The sequence below is a fragment of the Trichophyton rubrum genome (assembly GCF_000151425.1).
Source record: "Trichophyton rubrum CBS 118892 genomic scaffold supercont2.4, whole genome shotgun sequence".
NCBI lineage: Eukaryota > Fungi > Ascomycota > Eurotiomycetes > Onygenales > Arthrodermataceae > Trichophyton > Trichophyton rubrum.
In genome coordinates this window covers 1,671,628-1,695,784 of record NW_003456425.1, presented here as the reverse complement: position 1 = coordinate 1,695,784, position 24,157 = coordinate 1,671,628, and the positions used below count along the sequence as shown (strand labels likewise).

At 48.2% G+C, this 24,157-nt stretch overlaps 10 protein-coding genes across 11 annotated transcripts; 3 read left to right on the top strand and 7 right to left on the bottom strand.

Annotated features, from left to right (window-relative positions):
- Positions 1-1,075: 1,075 nt before the first annotated feature.
- On the bottom strand, positions 1,076-2,260 carry TERG_04519 (GTP cyclohydrolase I; the record flags this gene model as incomplete). Its single annotated transcript, XM_003235419.1, has 3 exons — positions 1,076-1,378; positions 1,445-1,749; positions 1,825-2,260. The coding sequence occupies 3 exons, from the start codon at positions 2,258-2,260 to the stop codon at positions 1,076-1,078; spliced, it is 1,044 nt and encodes a 347-aa protein (XP_003235467.1).
- Positions 2,261-2,764: 504 nt separating this feature from the next.
- Positions 2,765-4,866, bottom strand: TERG_04518 (histone acetyltransferase type B subunit 2). The gene is made up of 4 exons (XM_047748277.1): positions 4,384-4,866; positions 3,862-4,320; positions 3,322-3,807; positions 2,765-3,249 (listed from the first exon to the last, which is right to left on the bottom strand). The coding sequence occupies exons 1-4, from the start codon at positions 4,608-4,610 to the stop codon at positions 3,075-3,077; spliced, it is 1,347 nt and encodes a 448-aa protein (XP_047604254.1). The 5' UTR covers positions 4,611-4,866; the 3' UTR covers positions 2,765-3,074.
- A 142-nt stretch (positions 4,867-5,008) lies between these two features.
- Positions 5,009-9,477, top strand: TERG_04517 (uncharacterized protein; the record flags this gene model as incomplete). Its single annotated transcript, XM_003235417.2, has 1 exon — positions 5,009-9,477. The coding sequence occupies exon 1, from the start codon at positions 5,203-5,205 to the stop codon at positions 9,475-9,477; it is 4,275 nt and encodes a 1,424-aa protein (XP_003235465.1). The 5' UTR covers positions 5,009-5,202.
- Positions 9,478-10,673: 1,196 nt separating this feature from the next.
- Positions 10,674-11,006, bottom strand: TERG_12155 (uncharacterized protein; the record flags this gene model as incomplete). Its single annotated transcript, XM_047751155.1, has 1 exon — positions 10,674-11,006. The coding sequence occupies one exon, from the start codon at positions 11,004-11,006 to the stop codon at positions 10,674-10,676; it is 333 nt and encodes a 110-aa protein (XP_047606309.1).
- Positions 11,007-11,156: 150 nt separating this feature from the next.
- On the top strand, positions 11,157-12,198 carry TERG_04516 (uncharacterized protein; the record flags this gene model as incomplete). Its single annotated transcript, XM_003235416.2, has 3 exons — positions 11,157-11,336; positions 11,390-12,041; positions 12,097-12,198. The coding sequence occupies exons 1-3, from the start codon at positions 11,185-11,187 to the stop codon at positions 12,196-12,198; spliced, it is 906 nt and encodes a 301-aa protein (XP_003235464.2). The 5' UTR covers positions 11,157-11,184.
- Positions 12,199-12,420: 222 nt separating this feature from the next.
- Positions 12,421-12,960, bottom strand: TERG_04515 (uncharacterized protein; the record flags this gene model as incomplete). The annotated part of the gene is made up of 1 exon (XM_003235415.2): positions 12,421-12,960. The coding sequence occupies one exon, from the start codon at positions 12,958-12,960 to the stop codon at positions 12,421-12,423; it is 540 nt and encodes a 179-aa protein (XP_003235463.2).
- A 1,136-nt stretch (positions 12,961-14,096) lies between these two features.
- TERG_04514 (uncharacterized protein) lies at positions 14,097-15,678 on the bottom strand (the record flags this gene model as incomplete). Its single annotated transcript, XM_047748276.1, has 6 exons — positions 14,097-14,729; positions 14,812-15,122; positions 15,189-15,351; positions 15,447-15,489; positions 15,554-15,567; positions 15,631-15,678. 6 exons carry the CDS (start codon positions 15,676-15,678, stop codon positions 14,097-14,099), a joined length of 1,212 nt encoding a protein of 403 aa, XP_047604253.1.
- A 1,441-nt stretch (positions 15,679-17,119) lies between these two features.
- TERG_04513 (uncharacterized protein) lies at positions 17,120-19,067 on the top strand (the record flags this gene model as incomplete). 2 transcript variants are annotated; one of them, XM_003235413.2, is made up of 2 exons in its annotated part: positions 17,120-17,151; positions 17,201-19,067. In XM_003235413.2, the coding sequence occupies 2 exons, from the start codon at positions 17,120-17,122 to the stop codon at positions 19,065-19,067; spliced, it is 1,899 nt and encodes a 632-aa protein (XP_003235461.2). The 2 variants fall into 2 exon arrangements, with proteins under 2 accessions (XP_003235461.2, XP_047604252.1); XM_047748275.1 differs by lacking the exon at positions 17,120-17,151 and having other exon boundaries at positions 17,154-19,067.
- Positions 19,068-19,466: 399 nt separating this feature from the next.
- On the bottom strand, positions 19,467-21,401 carry TERG_04512 (pre-mRNA-processing protein 45; the record flags this gene model as incomplete). The annotated part of the gene is made up of 2 exons (XM_047748274.1): positions 19,467-21,170; positions 21,255-21,401. The coding sequence occupies 2 exons, from the start codon at positions 21,399-21,401 to the stop codon at positions 19,467-19,469; spliced, it is 1,851 nt and encodes a 616-aa protein (XP_047604251.1).
- Positions 21,402-22,187: 786 nt separating this feature from the next.
- Positions 22,188-23,338, bottom strand: TERG_04511 (uncharacterized protein; the record flags this gene model as incomplete). Its single annotated transcript, XM_003235411.2, has 3 exons — positions 22,188-22,514; positions 22,631-23,137; positions 23,216-23,338. The coding sequence occupies 3 exons, from the start codon at positions 23,336-23,338 to the stop codon at positions 22,188-22,190; spliced, it is 957 nt and encodes a 318-aa protein (XP_003235459.2).
- Positions 23,339-24,157: the final 819 nt, after the last annotated feature.

Here is a 24,157-nt window from a genome sequence, read left to right as displayed (position 1 = left end):
TAAGGACGCGATATTGTGTTCTGGCTTAGAGCACTGTTTGATAACCCCTATAGGCTATATGATACCTGTCCCTAGCATAATAACAAGATACCAGGAAGAAGTTGTTTGTGATAAGGTCTTTTAAAAAGTAAATGGAGAAGAAATAAGAAAACGCGTTTTAAATCACGTTGATATTGCTGGTTAGTGTGTTATAGAGTTGTTACCATAGAGATAGCCGCGTTGTATGTCTCCTACAACCATCTTCACTGAGCACAAGTAGTGAGGCAGCTAGTTTAGATTAACCTCACATGAATAGATAATAGCAAAGCACACACATTTACTGCACGGAGATATCCAAGGTGTGAAGACAGTAACAGCCAGCTCTTGATTATGGGTAAGCAGGGTGTTGAGAGGTATTTACGAATCGAAGTTGGTGTATAAAGTCGGTGTATACAAAAAGGAGCAGGCGGAGAGATGTTGAAGACAAGGAACTATACCCAGGCTAATTTACCAGGTAGTATATAGAGCTGACATTCGGTCAAGTTCTTTGCTATATTTTTTCATCTATAATTCCTAAGAGTAAACTGCCTGGTGCAATGATAAAGGCTCGTAATGCAGTAAACCGTGGGTGCGGGTATACTTCATGCTGTTCCTATATCCTTCGAACAAGTGCAGTTATTAGTGCGTTGAGCAGCATGAAATCTCATCTATCATAACCTTCGTCACCAAGGGGGTTGTTGAAATACGCAATAAAGTGAGATGGGGTATGGTCGGTGGATAGAAAAGCAGTAGGGGCCAAAAAATACAAAGTGCTGGAAGGTAGTCAAAGAATAAAACAACGCCAGATATTATCTTGTTGAAAGGCGGAGTGGAGGAAGATCTTGCGTCTTGCCTCGAGGCCATGCTGATGAGATGCAGAAAAGGAAATAATACACTTTATGCGCATGATTTGGGAGTTCCATAAGGATACGTTGAAGCTTTTGAGCTGGTGCTGGGATGGTAGAGGATGACTGTATCACATCCATGGTTACTTGTCTGTATATTTGTATTTTTCACTTTTTTTCAGGGTATGATTCTCCAGGGATAACTTAGTGTTTTATCTCCTGTTCAACAGGCTGAGGAACTCTTCCTTGGTCTTTGCGCTTGACCTCATGCAACCAAGCATACAGCTGGTGGTGGTAGTACTGCCCGTCTTTTGGACACCACGCATGACCATGCAGAGATGGCTTGATTCCATGACTACGGCAACGCCTTGAGGCTTGAGGACTTCAACAATGGCGAGAGCGACTTGCTTTGTTAGTCGTTCTTGAACCTGAAGCCGACGAGAGAACATTTCCGCAAGACGAGCCAGTTTCGAAAGACCGAGAACTCGGCGGTCTGGAATGTAGCCAATGTGCATCTACATCGAAGGAATATGTTATCAGCCATAGCCCTGGCAAGTGAAAAGGGGAGTTTGGATGCCTACTTTTCCAGAGAAAGGAACCATATGGTGCTCGCACAAGGAGAACACCTCGATGTCCTTGACAATCACAAGCTCATCGTGATCCTCATGGAATACTGCACCATTGACCAGATCTCGTACATTTTCTTCGTACCCCTTGGTGAAAAACATTAGAGCTTTGGCATATCGCTCTGGCGTCTCGAGCAAGCCTTCCCGCTCCGGATCTTCTCCAATGCACTCAAGGATAGTCCTCACGGCACCCGCGAGCTTCTGAATCCGCTGCTCGGTTTGTTCAGGCGTCGACTCCAACCGCTCTCTTGTTCCCAGACCTCGAAAATGAATGCGCAGTTAGCTTTTCAGTCATAATAACCCGACATGCGGAGTTCAAAGTGATTGCGACATACTAGGCCAGCTAAGTCCGTCAAAGTCTATTGGTGGATTCAACGTATATGGACTGGCAGGGCGACTGACAGCGGTCGACGGAGGCGATATCTGGTCTCTAGAATGGTTGCTCACGCTGCGTTTCTGCTGCGGTTGCGAGGCCACATCGGTCACCATCTTCAGCCCGTTGGGCTTCGTCTCCTCGCCATTGACCTTGTCCTCGTCAGTGCTGGGGGCCGGGGCGTTTGTATTCGACGTATCCCCTATAGTAGCCGCGTCTCTGAGCTCATCCGGGCCCAGGGCGTGTTTCCGTTCAAACGACGACTTGATCGAGTGGTTCAGGCTCTCTCGCTCCCGACTGCTGCTCGGCATGCGCACCGAAGAAGTCCCGTTCAGCAGGTACGACGGCACCGCAGACTTCGGCTTAGGATGCAGCGTCTGTGAGTCGCCCGGAGCCATTGCGAGTATGCTCTATTTACTATCCGGAATGGTAAATAATGGACGCTGAGCAGAGAATTTCGGGAGAGGCGGAGGATGGGGGGTATTTGGTCGCGGCTGTTTCTGATGGCGGGATAACTTTTTTCGTTCTCTTCCTTGTCCGTTTTCCTGGTGACGTCTTTCTCGCCCTGCAAGCTTAACTAGTCGACCAGCACAGTTAGTTATTCAGTTCAATGCAAGTAGAACAGCGACGCCGAAACTGTCAGCGGCATTCATTTTTCTCGTTTGACCCAAAGTCGGAGAGGAAGAGAGAGAAAAAGAGGGCGATGACTCCATCGCTGCGACCGTCTTTCTTCCCGCCGAAAATTTTCCCCATCGTAGCCAATCAGCCTTTTCCCGCAGCTCGTATGGGATTCGGAGAATTGTTTAAGAGCAGCCACGGGCTGGCTGTGCTAACTATTTCCACCGACGGTTTGGCTAATGCCAGGATGAAGGCGGTCGTTTTTTCTCGGGGAGGGCGATGAGGATGAGGGTGGTTTGTGAGCAACAATACGACGGAAGCCGAAGGGAGCTGCTGGGGAAGACAGGGCGCAGAACATGTTGGGATTCGGGCTGGGACGTTCTGGCCTAGAGGGAGCAGAAAAGGGCCGCCACAGGGAAGATCTACAGTGAAGAGAGATGAGATGCAGGCCCTGGTAGTTCTGCAGGGTGTCTTGTAATCGTCCGCACAGCTGGCTATGGATACATGGGCGTTGCGATGTGATGTGATGATGATGCACAGCGTTGGTGGCAAGGGGAATACGTTGGCTATAGTTACAGGGCAGTACAGAATGTATCATGACTCCAGCTCCTCAGTAGGAACGTCCTCCATGTCCTTGCCGACGATTGCATCCGCGACCTTCCATACTTGCAGCAGGTTATCTTCAGCAGCTGAGCAAAGCACCCAGGGATCGTTAAGGTTCCAGCTGAAGTCGGATATGCGGTTTGTATGTCCGCCATGCACAAACAATCTAAATGGTAAGAAAGTCGAGGTTAGCAAGCGAGAGCCTAAAGGTGAAGCAAAGCATAGAAAAGGTACTTACAGCTCTGGAGGCCCGTCTTGGGCGTCTTCCTGGGTTTGTTCTTCTCCTGCGCGGCTGAGGTCCCAGAACATGATCCGTCTGTCGTAACTTGCGCTCGCCAACACGGACTCTTCGAAGGGGTGCCACGATAGCGAGGTGACTGAGTCCTGGTGGCACTCTAGCGCATGGAGCTTTGACTTGAGGTTTCGTAGGTCCCATAGACCAATAGTCTTGTCAGCAGAGCCAGTAGCTACTACTGTTTCCGCGGCGGGGTTGAAAGCCACTGCATTGATGGCATCTTTGTGCTGTCCCTTTGCAGAAGCGGCAGACCGCGTTGTGTCTGATTCACGGATATCGAGGATTTGGAGGGTGATGTCGTCGGAGACGGTACCAACGAGAGATGAGTGGAGTGGGTGATATTGGACATCATTAACGATAGAAGAGTGGTGTGTATATGTTCTCACTGGTTTCAAAGCCTTGTTGCCTTTCGTGTATGTGTTAAGATCCCTGAACCAAGGTTAGCAAATTGTTACGGACTATCTCGCAAAGGGCACAACATACCATAACCGGACAGTTTTGTCTTCACTTCCAGTGGCCACTTCTCCTGCAGTATGAGGATTCCAGCTTAAGCCAAAGCCTTCGCTAGTATGGCCTAACAACTCCAATTGCGGGTTAACTGTGCCCTGAGGAAGGCTAGGATGCTTTGATCGATCCCATATCATAACCCGTCCATCGGTACACATTGTTGCAATAATATTAGGGTTTTGCGGCTGGTACCGTGCCTTGTTCACCTCTCCCTTGTGATCAATCTTTTGGACGATGTTAAACTTCACCTCCATCGACGTCTTGTTGGACCCGCCATAGCCTCCAATCTCACCCCTCTCTTCATCGTAATCTTCGGCTTCTGGGTTTTTGGGGTTTGGTAGCTGCACCTGAGCTATTTGAAGGTAGTTTTGTGCCTCGCCTGAAGTGTGAGTGCCTAGCAAAAGGCGATGTGTAGAGTAAGATTTGTCAGGGTCCCTTGAACGGTTTGTCAGACTTAGTGGGAAGGCAAAAATAGGGCATATCCAGCGGCAGACTCACTCCTGCTTGTCTGGAAGCCATTGCGCTGTCAGAGTTGGCCATTCTAAGGCGGTGCTCAGGATCATATCATATAGAAAAGGCGCATTCTTCTTCCATGTTTTGTATTCTGCAGGAGCTCGGTCAGTGCTCAGTGCAAAGTCATATACTCTCGGAAGCTCCACCATACCTTCATTGATAATCTTCTCCTCTGCTATCTCCTCCTCGTGGTCCTCTTCCAAGCCTGCCATTCCATATGTTAACACTCAATCTCCCTCTCTGTGATATAGAAGGTCCATGTACTTACTTGGGGAAAAGCGGTCCATTTCGCCGCGTTCCTAAACTGACGTAAATTAAAGGGAACAAAAACACAACAGGTACCTTTGGCTAGGCAATCTCTGGATATCGGCAGCAGAAGAGCGCGCAACAGCAGTTTCTATCAGCATGCAAGAGGAAGAAGCGAAAAAGACGCCGCTTGTTCCTAAAATGCGCGATCCGCGCGCGTTAATTGACGCCCGGAAGCTTCTCATCACGTGAACGTAACATCATTAATCCGGCGGTTGGAGCACGTGACTAAACAGGCGCTCGGCGTTTAGTGACTGCAACTTCGAAATTCACTTGAATAATATTCAGCTTCGACATTCTTCTCTTCTGAGATTACCTCCCTATCCCTCTTTTCCTTCCTTTTTTTTAATTATTTTTTCCTATTCCTGGTACACACTGTACAATATCCGCCATCGCCAGGGTCGCAACAAGGTAGTCCCAACAAGACTACCGCCATACTCGTCTTGAATATTTGCTACACCACCAACAGACCAAAACAGTAGCTTGCTAGACACAGCCATGGGTGTCCCAAAATTCTTCAGATGGCTCTCAGAGCGATACCCTGCGATATCACAGCTTATCGCGGAGAATCGGATTCCAGAGTTCGACTGTCTCTACCTCGATATGAACGGAATCATCCATAATTGCACTCACAAGGACTCGGACTCGCCGACCTTTCGAATGACGGAAGACAAGATGTTTATCGCCATCTTCAACTATATTGAACATCTCTTTGGAAAGATCAAGCCCAAACGACTATTCTTCATGGCAATCGATGGTGTTGCCCCCCGAGCCAAAATGAACCAGCAGCGTGCTCGACGATTCCGTACCGCCCTTGATGCCGAACTTGCGAAGGAGAAGGCCATAAAAGAAGGAGTAGAGATGCCCAAGGAAGATGCATTTGACAGTAACTGCATCACTCCGGGGACCGAGTTCATGGCCAAACTTACAAAACAATTGAAGTATTTTATCAACAAGAAAGTGTCGGAAGATGCTGAGTGGCAAGGTGTCGAGGTGGTTCTCTCCGGCCATGAAGTCCCTGGAGAGGGAGAGCACAAAATCATGGAATACATTCGCCAGGCAAAGGCTCAGCCGGAGTATGACCCAAATATGCGTCACTGCTTGTACGGTCTAGATGCAGACTTAATCATGCTGGGACTTTTGAGTCATGACCCTCACTTCTGTCTGCTCCGAGAAGAAGTGACATTTGGACGACAGAGTCAAAAGAAATCTAAGGAACTTGAACACCAGAATTTTTATTTGCTTCACCTTTGCATTGTTCGGGAATATCTGGAGCTGGAATTCCAGGAGTTGAAATTAGATGGAGCACTGCAGTTTCCCTTTGATATGGAACGGATTATAGATGATTTCATCCTAATGGCCTTCTTCGTTGGAAACGATTTCTTACCCAACCTTCCAAACCTGCACATAAATGAAGGCGCTTTGGCGTGGATGTTCAAGGTTTATAAAGATGTTTTACCGAAGCTGGGTGGTTACGTCAATGAACATGGAACAATCAACATGGAGAGGCTGAGGACACTGTTGGCAGCTTTGTCAGATGTCGAGTTTCGATTTTTTGAAGCTGAGTATTCCGATGCCAGATGGCTCAAATCAAAAACCCTGGATGGCGACCAAACCCCGACATTGCCAGAAAAGCCCAACGTGTTTACAATAACCCCTGCACAGAAACATATCTTCAATCGGATAAAAAAGTATGTCACCCATCGCCCAATGGATGAGGCCGGACAGCCGGTGCCTCTCGATTTATCGCCTTCCTTACCGGCAAGAGATCGAAAGTTCGTGGAACAGCTCGCAGATAGTCTGCACCTGAAATGGAGCTCCGTTTTGAATCAGCATGAAGAACGGTTCTTGCGTGTCCAGTTACCCACAAATAACGACGACGATGATGAAGATGATGACGATGATGAATCACAAATTGCGATTTTGCGTGTCTTGAAAAAATATGAAAATGCAAAGGTCAAAGAGGTCACTGCTGAAGACGCCCAGATGGCTGCCGAGAAAAAGTATGAGAAGAAATTCCAAGATTGGAAGGATAAATACTATAAGGGGAAGTTTGGTTGGGGTTTGGAGAATACAGAGGAAATGCGAAAGTTGACGGAGAATTACGTCCAGGGTTTGCAGTGGGTCCTCTTCTATTATTATCGAGGTGTTGCATCGTGGCCATGGTTCTACCGTTACCATTATGCTCCTATGATATCAGATATACATCTCGGTCTAGGAGCTGATGTGGACTTCAAGCTTGGACAACCCTTCTTCCCATTTCAGCAATTGATGGGTGTCTTACCAGACCGAAGTAAGAAGATCGTCCCCGTAGCGTTCCACGGTTTGATGACAACCCCCGACTCCCCTATCATCGACTTCTACCCCAGGGACTTTGAACTTGATATGAACGGGAAAAAGATGGAATGGGAAGCAGTGGTGAAAATCCCATTCATAGACGAGGAGCGGCTTCTAAAGGCCATGGCAACAAAGGAACATTTGTTGACCCCCGAGGAGAAAGCCAGAAACACTTTTGGTGTGACGCTTAAGTTTACATATTCGCCTGATGTTGAGTTTCTCTATCCCAGCTCCCTTCCCGGTATCTTTCCAGATGTTTCTCGGTGCCGCTGTATTGAAAACGTCTTTGAGTTGCCTACCATGGAAGGGCTGGACCCATATGTGGGCTTGGTAGAAGGCGTGAAAATCGGAGCGGAGGCTTTATATGGATTCCCAAGCTTGCAGACCCTACAACAGACAGGGCAGCTTGGATTCCATGGGGTATGCGTATTCCAACAAGAGAGTCGTAACGAAAGCATGGTTGTTACTATTTCCGACCCTGAAATCGGAGGTAATACTGCGGATGCGAAAATTAAATTAGGGAAGAGAGTACATGTTGGATATCCGTTCCTACAGGAAGCAAAAGTGGTTTGTGTTTCGGATGAACTATTCGATTACGTTCAAGTTGATGGTGAAGAACATGTTGTGCCGATCCCACACACTCCAACACAAATCAGTCAGTGGAAGAAGAAGGCAGAAAAGATTGAGTCTTATTACAGCAAACGTCTTGGAATGATCATCGGTGATGTTGAAACGATCGTGCGTGTGGAGATGCTCAAGGGTCTGAAGAAGACCCCAGATGGTGCCACGGTGAAGGAGTTTACAGAGATCCCGGGAGTCGAAACGGAATACGCTGCGCAGCTTATTGTCGATTCAGTTGTGAGTGAGGATCTCCGTTTCGTTGAACGAGAAGCAGTTCCTATTGAGGAAGAGTTCCCAGAGGGTGCGAGGGCATTCTTCTTGGGTGAGTATAACTATGGTGCTCCGGTCCACGTTACTGGACATGAGGATGGGAAATTGTCCGGTCTTCTTTCGGCAGTCAAGGGAAAAGAGCCGGAGTTCGGAAGGGAACATGTCTTGAACGCTGAAAAGCTATCAAAATATACTCCTTCATTCGCTATTGCGCGGAACTTGCGGCTCAGCCCTCTCACCCTTGCTAAAATTACCTCGTCTTTCTCTGTTAATATGGACGGAACACGAGTCAACCTTGGACTCAACCTCAAATTCGAAGCGAAGAAGCTGAAAGTGCTTGGCTACTCGCGACGAGGAAACTCCGGATGGGAGTTCAGTGAAAGAGCCATTGCTCTCCTACAGGATTACATGATCAAATTTCCGGACTTCATTGCTGGTATCCAACGGAAACCCCAGGGCGACTTGTTTGAGCCTAGTGATTTCTACCCTGCCGATATTGCAAAGGAAAAGATCAAGGAGATCCAGGCGTGGCTTAAATCGATCGAGTCAAAGAGCTTTGAGCGCGTTCCACTCGAGGCTGAACAACTTGACTCTAGCATTGTACAGGCGATTGAAAAGTCCGCCGATGAACTGTCACAAAGTCGGCCTACCCCAGTGGCACAGAAGATTCGAGGAGTACCACGCAATGCACTATTGAAACCTGCAGACGCAGAACACCGTCTCAACAACCAACATTTCCAGCTTGGTGACAGAGTGCTCTATGCACAAGACTCCGGAAAGGTTCCGATTGCTTCACGAGGTACCGTTGTCGGTCTAACACGGACATCGAGGAACTTGCTTCTTGACGTGCTGTTTGACGTCTCGTTTATGAGTGGCACCACTCTAGCAGACAGATGTTCGCCGTTCCGCGGCTCAACCGTTCCTTCATCATCAGTTCTCAATCTTACGAATAAACAGCTGATTGCGCTATCTCGCGCTACTGCGCAGAACAAGGAACAGGCCCGAGAACAACAATTACCTCTCAGGACTGCTTCCCGAGCGATGAGTGGCATGGGGCAGCTGAAAGATGCGCCAACTCCACCACCACTTGTAAACAGCTATCGAGGTGCTGCCACAGGCCAACCCTCCAACGGTAAGCCAAACGGTGCACCAGCCTCTAACTGGCGCGGTAGAGGACGAGGGACCCTACCAATTCGCAATCATGGAACATCTGAGGGTACACATGGGTCCGGCAGAGGCCGCGGCAATACCAATTCGCATACATCACGCAGGGGTAACGGCCCGCCGAGCCGCGGCGGTGGAAGAGGAGGCTACGTAAATGTGGAAAGCATGAATCCGGACGCCGGCGTCGTGAGCCACAACCCGAACTTCAGGCCTCGACCATATAATACAGTCCCACCACCGGCATCCCTGAACCAGCCCACCGGACGAGGTCGCGGCCTACGGGGCCGGGGAAGGTACGCGAGTAGTAGCATGCCCCGAGCTGGGAGGGGAAGAGGCAGAGGCGGACATACAAATGCAAGCACTGGAGAGACCACAGCCTAGACCTGTCTTTCTCTGCTTCTCTCCGGCGGCTTGATGGATGTAACATTGTGAGGAATAAATGGTATAAGCTTCCGCTGTTTTGCCGGATCAATGGATGGTGCATTTTGTTTACTTGTTCTCGTAGGTGTTGGGAGTGTTTCTACTGTCAACTGCCATGAGATGGCCTGTGTATAGCAAGATGGACGAGCCAATGAAGCCAGCGAGGATGATAATTGGCATCGATAACTAGTTATGTCACATGAAGACATGAATCTATACGAAAAGAAAAAGAATTTGGATCAGGATGGACGTGGCAGTCCTTCTTTGGTTTAAAAGCAAAGATCTCCCGTGCATCTTAATGGCATGAACGCCACCCATCTCACGTCGAATTTAACCCACGCCCGTTCTCCTGCAGCTGTTGACTTGCAGCATCACTAGGCGCCGTCTGACGTTCTCCTTCGCCAGTTCACAGCTGTCGGCCTCCCATCGTACATATGTAAGGGCACCCAAAACGGGGCATCAAACTGGCTCTGCCGAACCGCCGAAATCTATCCCTTCTCTTAACTCGTTACTTATAACTCTTCTACATAGCTTGCCCCCTGAATTCGGGGCCTATCACGACGCCTACCAACGGTAGCTAACCAGTTAATTGAGCTGCGAATCTTCCTCAAATACGAGCCATCGCCATCTGAATCTCGATCGTGTGCTTCTTGTCCCTGTTGACGTCACGAGAAGAAGCGGCTTTTTCTGCTGCATATCATCGCGACCCAAAAACTTTGCGATCTTGATGCATTCCATCAACGCCATGCAGTAGCAGCAACTCCACGCAAGATGCCAGCCGTACGCCTAAGATACAAAAGCCCCAAACTTCACCGCGAGTTCTAGGCCATGAACTCTGCTCGGAGAAGAACAAGAAAAATAAGAGTAAAAAGGCGAGAAAGGAAAAAGAAACGACCGATCAAGTTTTCGCCCCTGAGAATAGTTAAAAAAATAAAAAAGGCTTCCTTCTCTTTTATCTATTTAACCGGCCGACTGACTCATTCCGTAACTAATACTCGGAAGTGTTCTGGTTCAGAATAGCCAGGACAGCCTTTGAGCAACGTTCCATATATTCCGTCGTTTCTATCGTTTAACTGGTTGTGGCCTCTGTGTGATCTTGTATTGTTCTAAAGCCGTGTGAGTGGCCAGGCATATCCCCATAGGTTCCACGGCCATCATCAATTTCCCCGGACAGATTCAAAGTTGGAGAGCTCGCAGTTGCCGGTCTTGAGTTCATGTGCTGTTGAGAGTCGCCCATTATCAAATATATTGTAACTCCAAAGAGGTTCATCCGGAACATATACCGTGATGGCTGATCGGTCTCGGTTCTCGGCTGAAGTCCTGTTAATGGTACGAAGACGTTGTCCGAACACTCCCTTCTTTTTATCCTCGTGAAGGCTCAACATCGTTGGGCTTTCGAGGACGTGCCATTTCATATATCGACAATAGGGAATGCTCTTGGACCCGTGACTAACATTGATCTCCGTATAGGACGACAGATTAGTCCTCATACATATTCCGTTGGACCTATATCCTTTCTTCGTGAGTCCGATTCTTCGTCTTCTCTTCCACGACGGAGAGAACGAAGTGGCGCCTAAAAACTCGGCTGGTTTTGTGAATATATCAATTACCCCGATTGAATGCTCTATAATCTGCTCCCGAGAACTCGCAAATCTCTACTTCGTTCCCATGGTAGAAGGATTTGAACGAGCAGCCATATCGACACATGGCAAAGTCCAAATCAGTCCAGAAGACTATCTGGTCATGCAGGTAGAAGGGCAGGGTCTTGATGCTGGCCAACGTGTGGTAGAACTCACCAGTCCTCTTGCAATGGCTGGGATGTAAGTTGATGTCCAACCCTTCCCCTGTATCATTGAGGTGCTGACGTGAAAAGATCCATATTCTTCATATCAACGTATTTCTCTGACTATATTATTGTTCCCAAACACTCGAAACAACAAGTCACAGAGACCTTCGTTGAGAGAGGATTTAACGTCGAAGAAGGGCCAGTAGATCCTGATAGTAGACGTGGTTCATCCCCAAATATCCACCTCCCCAACTCCAGGCCAGATACTCCACCTCCATGCAGCGTATCAGAGCTTCAGTTACGGGCCTTTAAAACGCTCCAGCAACACAAAGTTCGACCGCAGGCTGATCGATCCCTGCGTCTGGTTCAGTGTGCGGCACATTATAGGGAATACACAGGGACAAAGTCTTACTCGATTCTCCGTCCTAACTTGATATCCGCCCTCCTTAACGACAACCCGCAATTTTTCTCCCTGACAATAGCAGCCACAGATCCCGCACCGTCGCTGCTCCTGGAAGAGCGGCTGTTGCCTCGATTCTCTCTTCCGAGTGACCCGGATAGAGAGCCGTCGTCACCCGTGGAGGAAGACACAAATCTATTGCTAGGTTCGAAGGATGAAATCCTCATTGCCATCACTCTCGACTTGCGTGAGCTGCCCCTTGAAGCTGCTGGTATTGTTTCGGGTGTAGCAAGCGCACTGGTTGCAGGTACACGCCGGGAAGGAAACGGTAGCAACAAAGTAAGTAAAATATCATGGATATATTTACCACTAAACTCAAGCTGACCGACAACAGGACGTAGAAACCAGTTTCCTTAGTACATCCCGTGCTGGGAATGTTATCGTCCGTGAAGAAGAACTTGAGTTAGCAATGGAGTGTTTGGAGTCGGAATTTTAACATTGCATTATATACTGAGCGTTTTATCTGGGAGGCTTCGTTGATTTAAAACACCAGCGCGACTATCAGACCTAAAACCTAGCTCCGGGGTTGGAGCTAGACGAGTGCAGAGATCATGTATAAAAAACAATGCTCCTCTCTTGAATATTTGTTGATTTAGGATATTCTCGGCAGTAAGGTAACAAGCTATCCATATACCTTGACAATTCCTGCAAAAATGAATTAGCAAAGTACTTCGTCTATAGAGTAATTGTACACTCCAAACATACCGTCGGAACAGCCCCCAGCCCAGCATGAGCCCTTCTCATTCCATGCAACGCAGCTGGCAACCTTGATATTAGTGCCCATCGGCACAGTCCGAATAACGTTACCAGTCAAGACATCCCATGCAAAAATTGTTGCCGGGGTAGTGTCCCCGCTGGACCTTGTTTCTGGGGTCTCACTGCCACTCAGAACTACACTATCTCCCTTAGCAAAGGTAGACCGAATTCGTAAGTCCTTATTAAAGTATATAGGACCACGATTCTTCTCAGACGGATCAGGATTCCCATCACCAAAACTTTTGAGAACCGCACCATCGTCACGATCGACCATCCGTATTCGTCCATCAAGACACGAAGCAAGCATAGCTTTCCCATCCGCGGAGCAATGTATGCTTGTAACAGGATGGGCCATGACATCCACCTTCATCTCGCCAACTCTTAAATCATATGTGCGGATACGACCGTCGTAGCTGGCTGTGATTATACTGCTAGTCAACATATGGACGTATACTGAAGAAACCGTATCGGTGGCTTCAGTAAGTGTCTGTATTGGTCTCGATGTTAAGGATCGTGTATCCCATATCTTCACATCTGAATCAGCACTTCCTGTTCCATAGTAAGGCGCATATTAGCTCAAGAGTTCACGTAAGACGGAGGTACGCCTGGGACGAAGCTCACCAGATATCACCACTGAATCGCCCTCTCCTCCAAATGCAACAGCTTCAACTCGTCCGGCATGGCCACTCCATCTTCTTATAGTACTCCCTGTCTCCACGTCCCATAAGAAGACCTGTTTGTCTCCTCCTACGCTGGCAAAGCGCGCATTATCTGCACTGACTGTTATGTCTAGCACTGAGTATCCGTGTGCTTCGTATCGTTGGATGGGTGAGGTTGTTATCTGAGGTGATGAGGGAGAAGACTGTGGCAGCGCGCGAGATAGATGAATAGATCTGTCTGAGGAGCCAGTCAAAAGATACGTTCCCGGCGAACTGGAGAAGGTAACGGCATTCACAGGGCCTAAGTGAGGCAGGTTAGTATATGATCCACCTGTGGCCCTGCAAAAGACGCGGAATGTCGCAACACCACGCTTGCAGCTTAGCAGTAACTTGAGATATTTCCGTACCACTGTGGGTTCTAAGAGTGTGAAGAAGAGTTGAAGGGAATTTCGTGGACGTCGACATTTGTCCACCTGTGTATGGTGGTTGGTAGGTGTTGGAGATGTTCTGTTATCTTGTTACTGGGCGAGGGGAGAAATGATCGGTTTAGTCAGGCTCAACGCTTAGCTCACTACCTAGGTACGTGGAGAGATTAAAATAATAATAATTATAGCAACAACATATCTGTGGAGTCGATAAAGTCAATTGTTGGAATTAAGATATTTAAAACTTATAGCAAGAAAAACATGATCTTGGAATAAAGAAGGGTAAAGAAACACATTAGGGTGAAAATGGGTTGGCAAGAATCGCTGGCTCCGGGAAATATAAAAGGAGAAGACGGGTATACAACGACCCAGAAACCACTACATTGCCTGTCGAGCATCGACCGTCCAAAGTAGAATCAAGCTTGGGAGCAGACAGAGAGTTCCTAAAAGGGAAGAAGCCATCCACCCGTATCTCACTAAGCCATGGCGGTCATTTAACGGCGACCATGACTGCGAACTTGAGGGGCCTGCATCTGGTCGAGTTCCTGCTCGAGTTGTTTGATCCTAAAATGAGAGTCAGCTGTGTATCTAGTAAAGCAGGGCTTGGGTAGAACTAACGCTGCGTGGGTGGTTTCCAAGTCCTTGTTGAGTCGGTCTCTCTCGGCAATGAGTTTCTGCTCCCACTGTCTAAATCGTTGTTCCTCGATCTTGACTTGCTCGGTGAATCTCTTTCGTAGGTTCTCCTCCTCTTCCTTGAACTTAGGGTTGTCAAGCTTTCTGGGTCGGGCCTCTCCGAACTTTCTGGTCTCCATCTGAAGTGCTCGATAGGCTTCGTAGTGCTGTTCTTCAGTGGTGTGGATGAGATCAAGCATGTGTGTTCGGATGAGGATAGAGCGGAGTTTCTTGAAGTCACAGTGATCTTCATTCTCAACCTCGGCGACACCCCAGGAGTACTGGCGACCCTTGACGATGTGGCCATCGCTAGTCTTAACGTCCTTTTCGGAACCAATGACGGAGAATGGCATAACAGCCATCAAGCTGCGGGCGTGCTGGGCAGCTTGCTCGTCATCCTCTTCGACCGGAGGCTGATAGATCTTGATGCCCTGAGCTTCAATGACAGCGCGGATCTGTTACACAGAACTGTCAGCTGGAGAAAATTTCAAACATCAGGGGGGCTCTTTAAGCAGTGGGAAATGATGATATACTCACTCTCTGCTTGAAGCGGGCAAGATCAGAAGGGCTTAGGGTATCAGCCTTCGCGACAACTGGAATCAAGTTCACGCGCGAGCTGAGACGCTTCATAACCTCGATATCTAGTGGTTTGAGGGTGTGGCCCGTTGGGCGGATAAAGTACAGGCAAGCGTGGACACGGAGATCGATCTTGTCTATACGGCGTGGCTGTTGCTCTTGCAACATATAGGACTCGTGCTGGTCATCCAAAAATTCGATAATGGGCATCCATGAATCACGGTTGTTGACGTAGTCGCCGAAGCCAGGAGTATCAATAACGGTCAGCCGAACTGTAGAAAGAACGGATTAGCCTCGACCCTATATTAAATATGTCAGTCCTTAAACCGCATGTATACCTTTGAAAAATCGTTCCTCGAGCTCAGCCTTTGTGATCTCGATCTCAACGGTCTTGTCGACCTGCTTAGCGTGTCTGCGTTTATGGTCCGCATAGTTCTTGATCGTGGTCGAGAATAGGGTGTTGATGAATGTGGTTTTGCCCAAGCCAGACTCCCCAGCAACCTATATTGTATTCCTCAGTCAACAGCTCCTCTTGGGCTTTGGTACAGATCCTGCGGAGTAAAAAGGGGGGGAAGGGTGGAAGAGATAAGTCGCACCATAATCGTGAAGGCGGCACCCCGTTTCGCGACAATCTTGTGTCTGTTCAATCCAAGTCAGTCAACGCCCTCCATGCTCGGAGAAAGAGTCCTCTGTAGTCTCATACCGTTGGTTGGGCAACTATGCGAACGGTCAGCTAAATTTGATCCATGCTCCTTACCAGCGAGTTGCGGGAAATCTTACATTGGCGATACCAATTGGCGAAGCGGTCTCGGATGTAGTCGACGCCATTGCGATGGTAGTGAGGCAGTTCAACCGCAGGGAGGAGATACGGCGAAATGTGAGGGAGCGTGAGGAGTGTCAAGAGAGAATGAAAGGTGAGGTTGTTGCTTTGAGCCGCCGTCGCTTTTTTTTCTGTTTGCTTTGCGTTGAACTTCCTTCTTTCCCCTTCTGCCCCTGAGTTGAGACTTACTAATTTGGACAAGGGGGTGAAAAAAGGGCCCCGACTTCGCGCTAGGATAGAAGGGGAATAGCGTGCTAGTTTCCCCTTTGGGCGCGGGATATCTCAGCTTCCGAGATCCGGTTATCTTGATTACATAATATATCGAAAAGATTAAGAAGCAGCAAAAGAAAGAAGAAGCAGGAAGAGACGTTAAAAAGAGAAACAAGGTCGACGAAGCTGTGCGCCGGCGAGGATACGCTTATACCGGAGACGATGAAGACGGATTTCAAGGTGAGCAGACCCTGCGCCGTCACTGCTTGTAGTAGCTTGCTGATTTCACGCCAGTTTTCAAATCTTCTCGGGACCGTCTATCGCAAAGGGAATCTCTTGTTCACTCCCGATGGCTCCTGTCTGCTTTCTCCGGTTGGGAACCGAGTCTCTGTCTTTGACCTGGTCCAGTGAGTGATGAAGCTGTAGTGCCCAATTGATCCCGTGGCTGTCTGGTTAGCTCACTCATAGCCTTAGAAACACCTCCTATACCCTTCCGTTCGCGCACCGGGCAAATATTGCCCGCATTGATCTATCTCCCAGAGGCAACCTCCTGCTCTCAATCGACGAGAATGGCAGGGCTATATTGACCAATTTCCCGCGACGTCTACCAATTCATTATTTTACGTTCAAATCTGCTGTGAGCGCGCTCTCGTTCTCGCCCTCTGGTCGTCATTTTGCCGTGGGGGTCGGCCGGAGGCTACAGATATGGTGCACGCCGTCTACTCCGGGCGCTGGTACCAGCGGTGAGCTTGAGTTTGCTCCTTTTGTGCTTCACCGAGACCTAGCCGGTCATTTCGACACAATACAAAACATCCATTGGTCCAGCGATTCAAGATTCTTGTTGACTGCATCAAAAGATCTAACTGCGAGGATATGGAGTGTGGATCCGGAGGAGGGGTTTGAACCAACAACTTTGGCTGGACACCGTGATGGGGTTATCAATGCCTGGTTTTCCCATGATCAGGAATCGGTGAGTGATGTTGGAGAGATATTTAACCAAAGCTACTAAGAAACTAATGCTCGAATCAGATATATACCATTAGCAAGGATGGTGCGCTATTTCGCTGGGGTTATGTGTCTAGAACGAAAGAGGATGGCAGCAGTACCGACGAACGGTGGAGAATAGTCAAAAAGGATTACTTTTTGCAAAGCGGTTCCAAAGTAAACTGTGCTGCTTTCCACGCCAAAGCTAACATTTTAGTTGTCGGTTTCTCCAACGGAATATTTGGCCTATGGGAAATGCCTAGCTTCAGTCAACTCCACTTATTAAGGTATGTATGCATTTGTTCCCTATATCGCTTCCAATCTAACGGTTTGTAGTGTGTCTCAAAGCAACATTGATTGCGTTACTATCAATAGCTCCAGCGAATGGCTCGCATTTGGCTCGTCAAAACTCGGTCAGCTGCTTGTATGGGAGTGGCAATCTGAGTCTTATATCTTAAAACAACAGGGCCATCTAGGCTCCATGAATGCCCTGGTTTATTCCCCTGACGGCCGAAAGATCATTACTGCGGCTGACGATGGCAAAATCAAGGTCTGGGATATCAAAACTGGATTTTGCATTGTTACTTTCACCGAACACAAGAGTGGTGTTACAGCATGTGAGTTCACGAAACGTGGGAATGTGCTCTTCACAGCATCCCTGGACGGTTCAGTACGAGCATGGGATCTTGTACGATATCGGAATTTCAAGACCTTCACTGCCCCTTCACGGTTATCCTTTTCTTCCTTGGCAGTCGACCCCAGTGGTGAAATTGTATGCGCCGGATCCCTGGACTCATTCGACATTCACATTTGGTCTGTACAGACTGGTCAGCTCCTTGATCAGCTATCGGGCCATGAAGGGCCAGTATCGTCATTATCCTTCTCCGCAGATGGAAGCCATGTTGTCAGCGCCAGCTGGGATCGTACAGTCAGGATATGGAGTATTTTTGGGAGGAGCCAGACTAGTGAACCGCTACAGCTACAGTCAGACGTCCTATGTGTAGCATTCAGACCAGATGGAAAGCAGATTGCAGCGTCGACACTTGATGGCCAGTTAACATTCTGGTCCGTCGCAGATGCTGTTCAGCAATCGGGTATCGATGGTCGCCGAGACGTGTCTGGTGGTAGAAAGATAACCGACAGACGCACCGCCGCAAATTCTGCTGGCACAAAATCATTTGCAACTATAACCTACAGCGGCGACGGCACATGTCTCTTAGCTGGTGGGAACAGTAAATATATCTGTCTCTACGACGTTGGCACAAGTTCTTTGATCAAAAAATTCACAGTTTCACTCAACACATCGTTAGACGGAACTCAGGAGTTTCTAAACAGTCGAAACATGACCGAAGCCGGACCTCAGGGGTTAATTGACGAAACTGGTGAAGCATCTGACATCGAGGACCGAAAAGATAAGACATTACCAGGGGCTCGTCGTGGAGACAATGGAGCTAGAACCACTCGCCCTGAAGTCCGCGTCACATCGGTATCATTTTCACCCACTGGGAGATCATTCTGCGCCGCTTCTACGGAAGGTCTGCTGATATATAGCCTTGACGATGACGTGGTCTTCGATCCGTTCGACTTGGATATATCTATCACACCAGACAGTATCATGGCCACCGTTGCAGCAGCTAAAAAAGCGGCTTTATCCCAACACCCCGAATCTTCATCGGAAACTACCACATCTGACTTTTCATTCCTCAAAGCCATCATCATGGCATTCCGCCTCAATGAATCTGAGCTCATCAGAACGGTTTACGAATCTATACCTCCTTCTGAGATACCCCATATTGTCCGTTCAATTCCCACAATATACGTAACCCGTCTACTCCGGTTTGTTGCCAACGCAGCCGATGAAACTCCCCATTTGGAATTCAACTTACTTTGGATTCAAGCATTATTAAGCATAAGAGGACGCTACATCAAGAACAACGCAGCGTCTTTTGCTGCGGAGCTAAGATCTGTTCAGAAAGCCATTGATGGCATTCGAAATGACTTAAAAAGACTTGCAGAAAAGAATTCATATACTTTGGAATACTTTCTTTCAAAGCCCGCCTATGCACCCGGGGCCAAAAACACTACCTCTAACGAATCGAAGAGGATGCTTCTGGAGAATCCTAAGGAAGAAAACCCTTTAATGGAAGAGCAGGGTGGAGATGAAGCTAATGACAGTGATGGGGATTGGATCGGGTTGGAGTAGAAGGCTAGACACTTTCTCTTGTCTTGATTGTTCCCGTGCTACGAGTATATAGACCTGGCTCTGTTTGTATTTGGGCGAAATGGTGTTTTGTGTAAATCAAAAGCATTCTGTAATATCCTAATATGTTTTCAGTTTTCAGCAACGTATTAGATCTGTGCTAGGGACTTACTTATGTGTAAAAGACGAATGATAATACAATGGTAGATGATATAATAAAGCTATGGGTATTAAAGTATGCCCTTAGCTGGCACGTAAACCACGGGAATCCAATGCATACCGGGTGAAGAAGAAAAGACTACCTAACGCCAAAATACGCCTATAAAGATGCCGAGTCATGACTTGAACGCGTTCTTGAGGTATGCAGATGAATATTCGGATGATGCGGTTATCGTAGTTGGATTACCTCCTTCGGTAGTGGTCATCGTCTTCATCGTCATCTACTCGCGCTCGTTTTGAGCCTCTCTGGCTGGATTCCGCCTCCTGGATCCCATATCTTTTCTGCCCACCGGATGATTGACCACCAGTAACTTCGGCAATCATTCCGTCGATGCCAAAGGGATCCGCGGTATCTTTTTCAAACTCCACAGGGCCTTCGCGAGCCTGATGTTGAAAATGAAAAAGATTAGCCCTGTTCCCATAACCCAATCTTGGTTCGCAAGAACTTACCTCAGCGTCCTCGGTTCCTTTAAACCCTTCTTTAGCACGTCCTAGGACCTCAAAGCGGTTGCCTCTGTTTATTCGATCCATTTCTGCACCTCCAGCATTCTCATCGTCATCATCCATTTGAGCACGAGGACGGTATATACTATTAATAGCGTCCTGAGCGGCGAAAAGAGGTTTATCATAGGGTTGATCCTCATTGAAACCGCTCTGCAATCCACTGGTTTGGTTAAACAGACGAGAATCGTACATAGTTTCCTTGCTCTGTGTCGGCTTTGCCAACCCCAAAGCAATCTTTTCGGAAATATCTCGATTCTGTTCCCGGGCCATAACCTGAACACGGCGCTCGGCGCCCATTCTAGACTGACGTAGTTTTCTTTCATCTTCCTGGCGTCGTTCGCGGCGTCTCTGCTCACGTTCTCGGACGGCTTCGTCTTCCTCGTCTGGAGTAGGTGATCTAGAAGAATATGGGGAAGGGCTTCGACTGCCACTTCGAGATCTGGATCTGGCACGGGATTCATTACGACTGCTAGAAGCTCCAGCTCTTGCCTCTCTTGCCTTTTGGGCAAGCTGCCGCAGATGCTCTTCCTTCTTGGCCTTTTCCTTCTCAGCCAACTTTTGTTGCATCTGTGCTCGTTGCTTTACTTCCTCTCGAGCGTGTCGATCAGCAGTGAACAACGCTTCTGCGAATTGGGCAAATTTATCGTTGATCGAAACATCTTGCAACCCTCTGCCATCAGCAGCCAATCGCTTATCAAGGGGAACCGTGTAGCCCTTTGGATTTTTCCAATTTGATACCGGTGGGGGAATCCTCCACGCCTCCTGGTCTTCAGCAGTGAGTTTTCTCGGAGGAGAATGCAGAACTGGCGGAGGTGGTGACGGTGGGCCCCTTGGGATCTTCTTATGTTTGAATTTCGGGGGCTCAAGAGGATCAACCTGCTTTTCCACAATTTTCATAATCCGATCATTCTTGCGGTTGGTATTGCCCATTTGGTTTGCAGGGGTATATCGAACAAATGTAGGTTCGCTCCTCTTTCCAGTGGCGACATTCTTCGGTTTCTGGGCAGAAACTGCTCCGGTAACTAATTTCTCAAGGGCAGCCTTCGTCTTTTCCATCTGCGCATTGACTTCTTCTTGTGAAGGCCTGTCCAGGGAAATCTCCCCCATGTCCACCCTTTGCCGTAACGGGATTAAATCCTTAAACGATGCGTGTACGATTCTGTTCTCGTTATGGCCCTGCTTTGCTATGGAGTCATACTTGACTTTACCCTCTGCATCGACTTGCAGGGCTAAAGCATTCGACTTGTTTGGCGTATCCTTGCGGCCCATATCGAGGGGATACTGGGCAACAGCAATCTCAGGGAATGCGCCGCCGTCTCCAAAATCTTCCAGCGACCGCGGTCTCCATCCTGCGCGTTTTCCATACGGTGGCGGGCCAGCCCTCTGCAAGAATAAGACTCCATTAGAGACAAACGAAGAACAGAGGGAGCCAGAGCCCATGAAAAAGCATGAAACAAAACCACTTACCTTCACCACAATTTGGGTCTCATCAATTGCATCGGCACCTACCACCCTTGGCCCGCGTCGTTGAGCGTGTGCTGGGAGCTCCTCATTTTCACCTGTGTACTTTGGTGCTGGGAGTGACTTGAATAGCCCTTCGCTAAGGGAAGCCATTGCCTTATAATATCAAATACAGAATCAACTTGAACAAAGATAGAATAATATCCGATATCAAGCTTGATATTTGTTTCTATTCTTCCAACTAGGTATCATCATTTTGAAGCTTTTCCATCATGACGTCGGAAAAATTCCTGCTGACTCATACATTCGGAATATACTTACGCCGTGGAATCATATTACGTAATACTTACTTCCAACGTCAACCCAAAGTTGAACCAAATCAGTCGCTGGTGACGGGTTGAACAGTCTGAATAAGTGAGATACCACTAATATGAGATGTGATAGTATACTGCGAGGGCTCTACTTTTTTTTTTTACTTTGTTTTTGCTATACCATTTTATCTCTCTACCCGGCTTAGTTCGTGAAAAATTTAGAATACTTGTGGGCTGTGTTATTCACATCAGTTAATAAAGGAAGCCTGCCACATGATGTCCGATCAGAGCTGCTGTGTGACTCGAGCTCGAGCAAGGCTGGATTTGAAAAGAAAAAGACAAAAGACCCATTTCAACCGTTTAGAAGATATTGGAATATCACCGCGTAATCTCTCTCACCGCTCCCTGATCTAGTGACAAAACTGCTCAACTCCGTGTTCTCCTGGTTTTGTGAGTTATGGCTCAAGGAAAGATTCGTTAACATAATTCGTGTCTGATGATTCATGCTGCTACCTGTATGGCGTATCAAGCGGTGATGTATTAGTCAGGGATAGTCAACTGTCATGAGACACTGCGAACTAACCAAGCCTATGAAAGAGCAAACCATCATGACTCATCGAAACAGCATTCAGGCAGCCTGGCGAATGAAATAAGGATAACCAGAAGATGAGTATGCCCAATACCCGGGTTGCAAATTCTCCATAATGTCATTCGTGGTTCGGAGGGTGTAGGAGCCATCAACTTCGCGGCACCACCACTGTTGGCCCTCGGCTGGGCGGTAAGGCACCATGCTCTGGGGTCTCATCGCGCCAGTGGCTCTGGCAACTGCAATGTTCTGCGCGTCAACTTCGGCGCGAGTCGGGCCAAGCCAGGGAACTGTACCTGCTGGGACCTGGTAGGTCGGGCGAAGAGGTGCTGGGGAGATGTATGGCACCTGAATCGCTTGGCCTGCTTGCTGTGATGGGAGTTAGTATGTCTATACTAAGAGGAAGATCAAAAGACAAGCACAACGACTCAGGTTAGGTAGTGGAATGGTAGGGTGAAGGGGCAACAATGAAAAGATCAAAATACAAAATTGCCATTTGAAATATGCTGGGTCAATCCAACCGGTCCGAATTGAATGGTTTGGGAAACAGAATGGGCTGTTCCGGGGGGGGCTCCATTAAGGCAACCGTTTGGCGAGACAGTGGCAGAAGCTGATGGTGGTGGTGGCGGAGGAGGAGGCCCAGTGGGATTGCCTGTGCCGACCTGGATGTTTTGATGCAGCTGAGGAGGCACATATGTGTAGACAGTGGGCTCATTTCCAGGCTGAACCTGCGGACAGGTTGAATATCTCGAGCGGCTCGGATCGACCGAGCCATATTGAAAGAACTGGCCCATGGTGCCAGCAAAGGAATATGGATGTGAAATGACTCCTGGCTCGCTTTGTAGGTGATAGACAAGGACTTGAGATGACCAGGCAGTAATCAGAGGGAACAAGAAGGCTGTTGTTGGCTGTGGATAGCAGATGAAGTAGTAGTGAAGGAGAAAGGTGAAAGGAGAGAAGGAAACAGAGAAAGACTTGAGTTGAGACTTAGGCTGCAGGGCTTTTGTCTTGAATTATATCCTTTGCCTCACTAGAATAAAAGGCGAGCACACAGACAGCTGGGAGCTTACATTGACAGGGTAGAATCCATCTCCAGGCCGTACCATGTACCACTGCCTATTGGGCTTCTTTGCCTCTGGCTTGGGATCGTCCTCGACCACCAGGGCGCGGTAGGGAACACATCCGAAGCACATTCTGAGAGGACGGGTTGGGAGCTATCACAGTGCAAGACGAGAAAAGGAGCCTTGAGATGGCTAGATGAAGAATAAATTTGCAGAAGGAAGATGAAGAAGAGATAAAAAGGAGAAGAAAGAAAAGGATGAAGAAAAAGGTCACCAAAAGATATCTACATCCTCACCTTCAAGGCCTTGCTCGGCGATAGAGCCCTAGCAAACTACAGGCGAAGTGAAGAAGGACATGCTCTACCAAGATGCTTGATACGCTGCTGTCTATCTATTGTAGTGCCATCTACGTAACCATCAAAGATGAACAAATATGCTCTCGGGAACTTCCGCTGGTAGCCAACTGACACTGTAGTGAGAGCCCTGCCATTGTAGTAGTGACACCATGACCCCCAGCATGACAGCCTCATTCTAACACTGCCTGTTAAGCCTGGCTGAGCCTGCTATGTACTAGCTTCATCTAGACCTTGAAGACAAGGGAAACAAAGGAGAAGCGGCTCATTATGTGTGAATTATGTGTGTTCTTGGGACAGAGAGGGGGGGGAAGTATCTACATTTGGTTAATATAATTACAGCGGTGAGAAGAGAATAATTGGTATATTTCGCGTGGCAAACAAGGTATCAAACACACCAGGGCAGGGTCGCCCGACAAAGGGTAGTGCCAACAGGCTAGCTTTGATTCGAAGCTCTGGGATGCAATAAAGGAGGTTGGTTGAGGGCCTGGAGGGAGGGCGAGAGATCCTGGTTTGGACGAAGCTATATCTCGCGTATTATAAGAATATAGCTATAGAATGCGACCGGGCACTTTAGGTACCAATAATAGCTGGTTGA

Coding starts and splice junctions, on each gene's coding strand:
- TERG_04518 (XM_047748277.1), bottom strand. CDS start 4,610: ATGGCAGGCTTGGAAGAGGACCACGAGGAGGAGATAGCAGAGGAGAAG. Junction 4,321..4,383: donor TGGCTTCCAGACAAGCAGGA/GTGAGTCTGCCG, acceptor AAACCGTTCAAG/GGACCCTGACAAATCTTACT. Junction 3,808..3,861: donor GACAAAACTGTCCGGTTATG/GTATGTTGTGCC, acceptor ACCTTGGTTCAG/GGATCTTAACACATACACGA.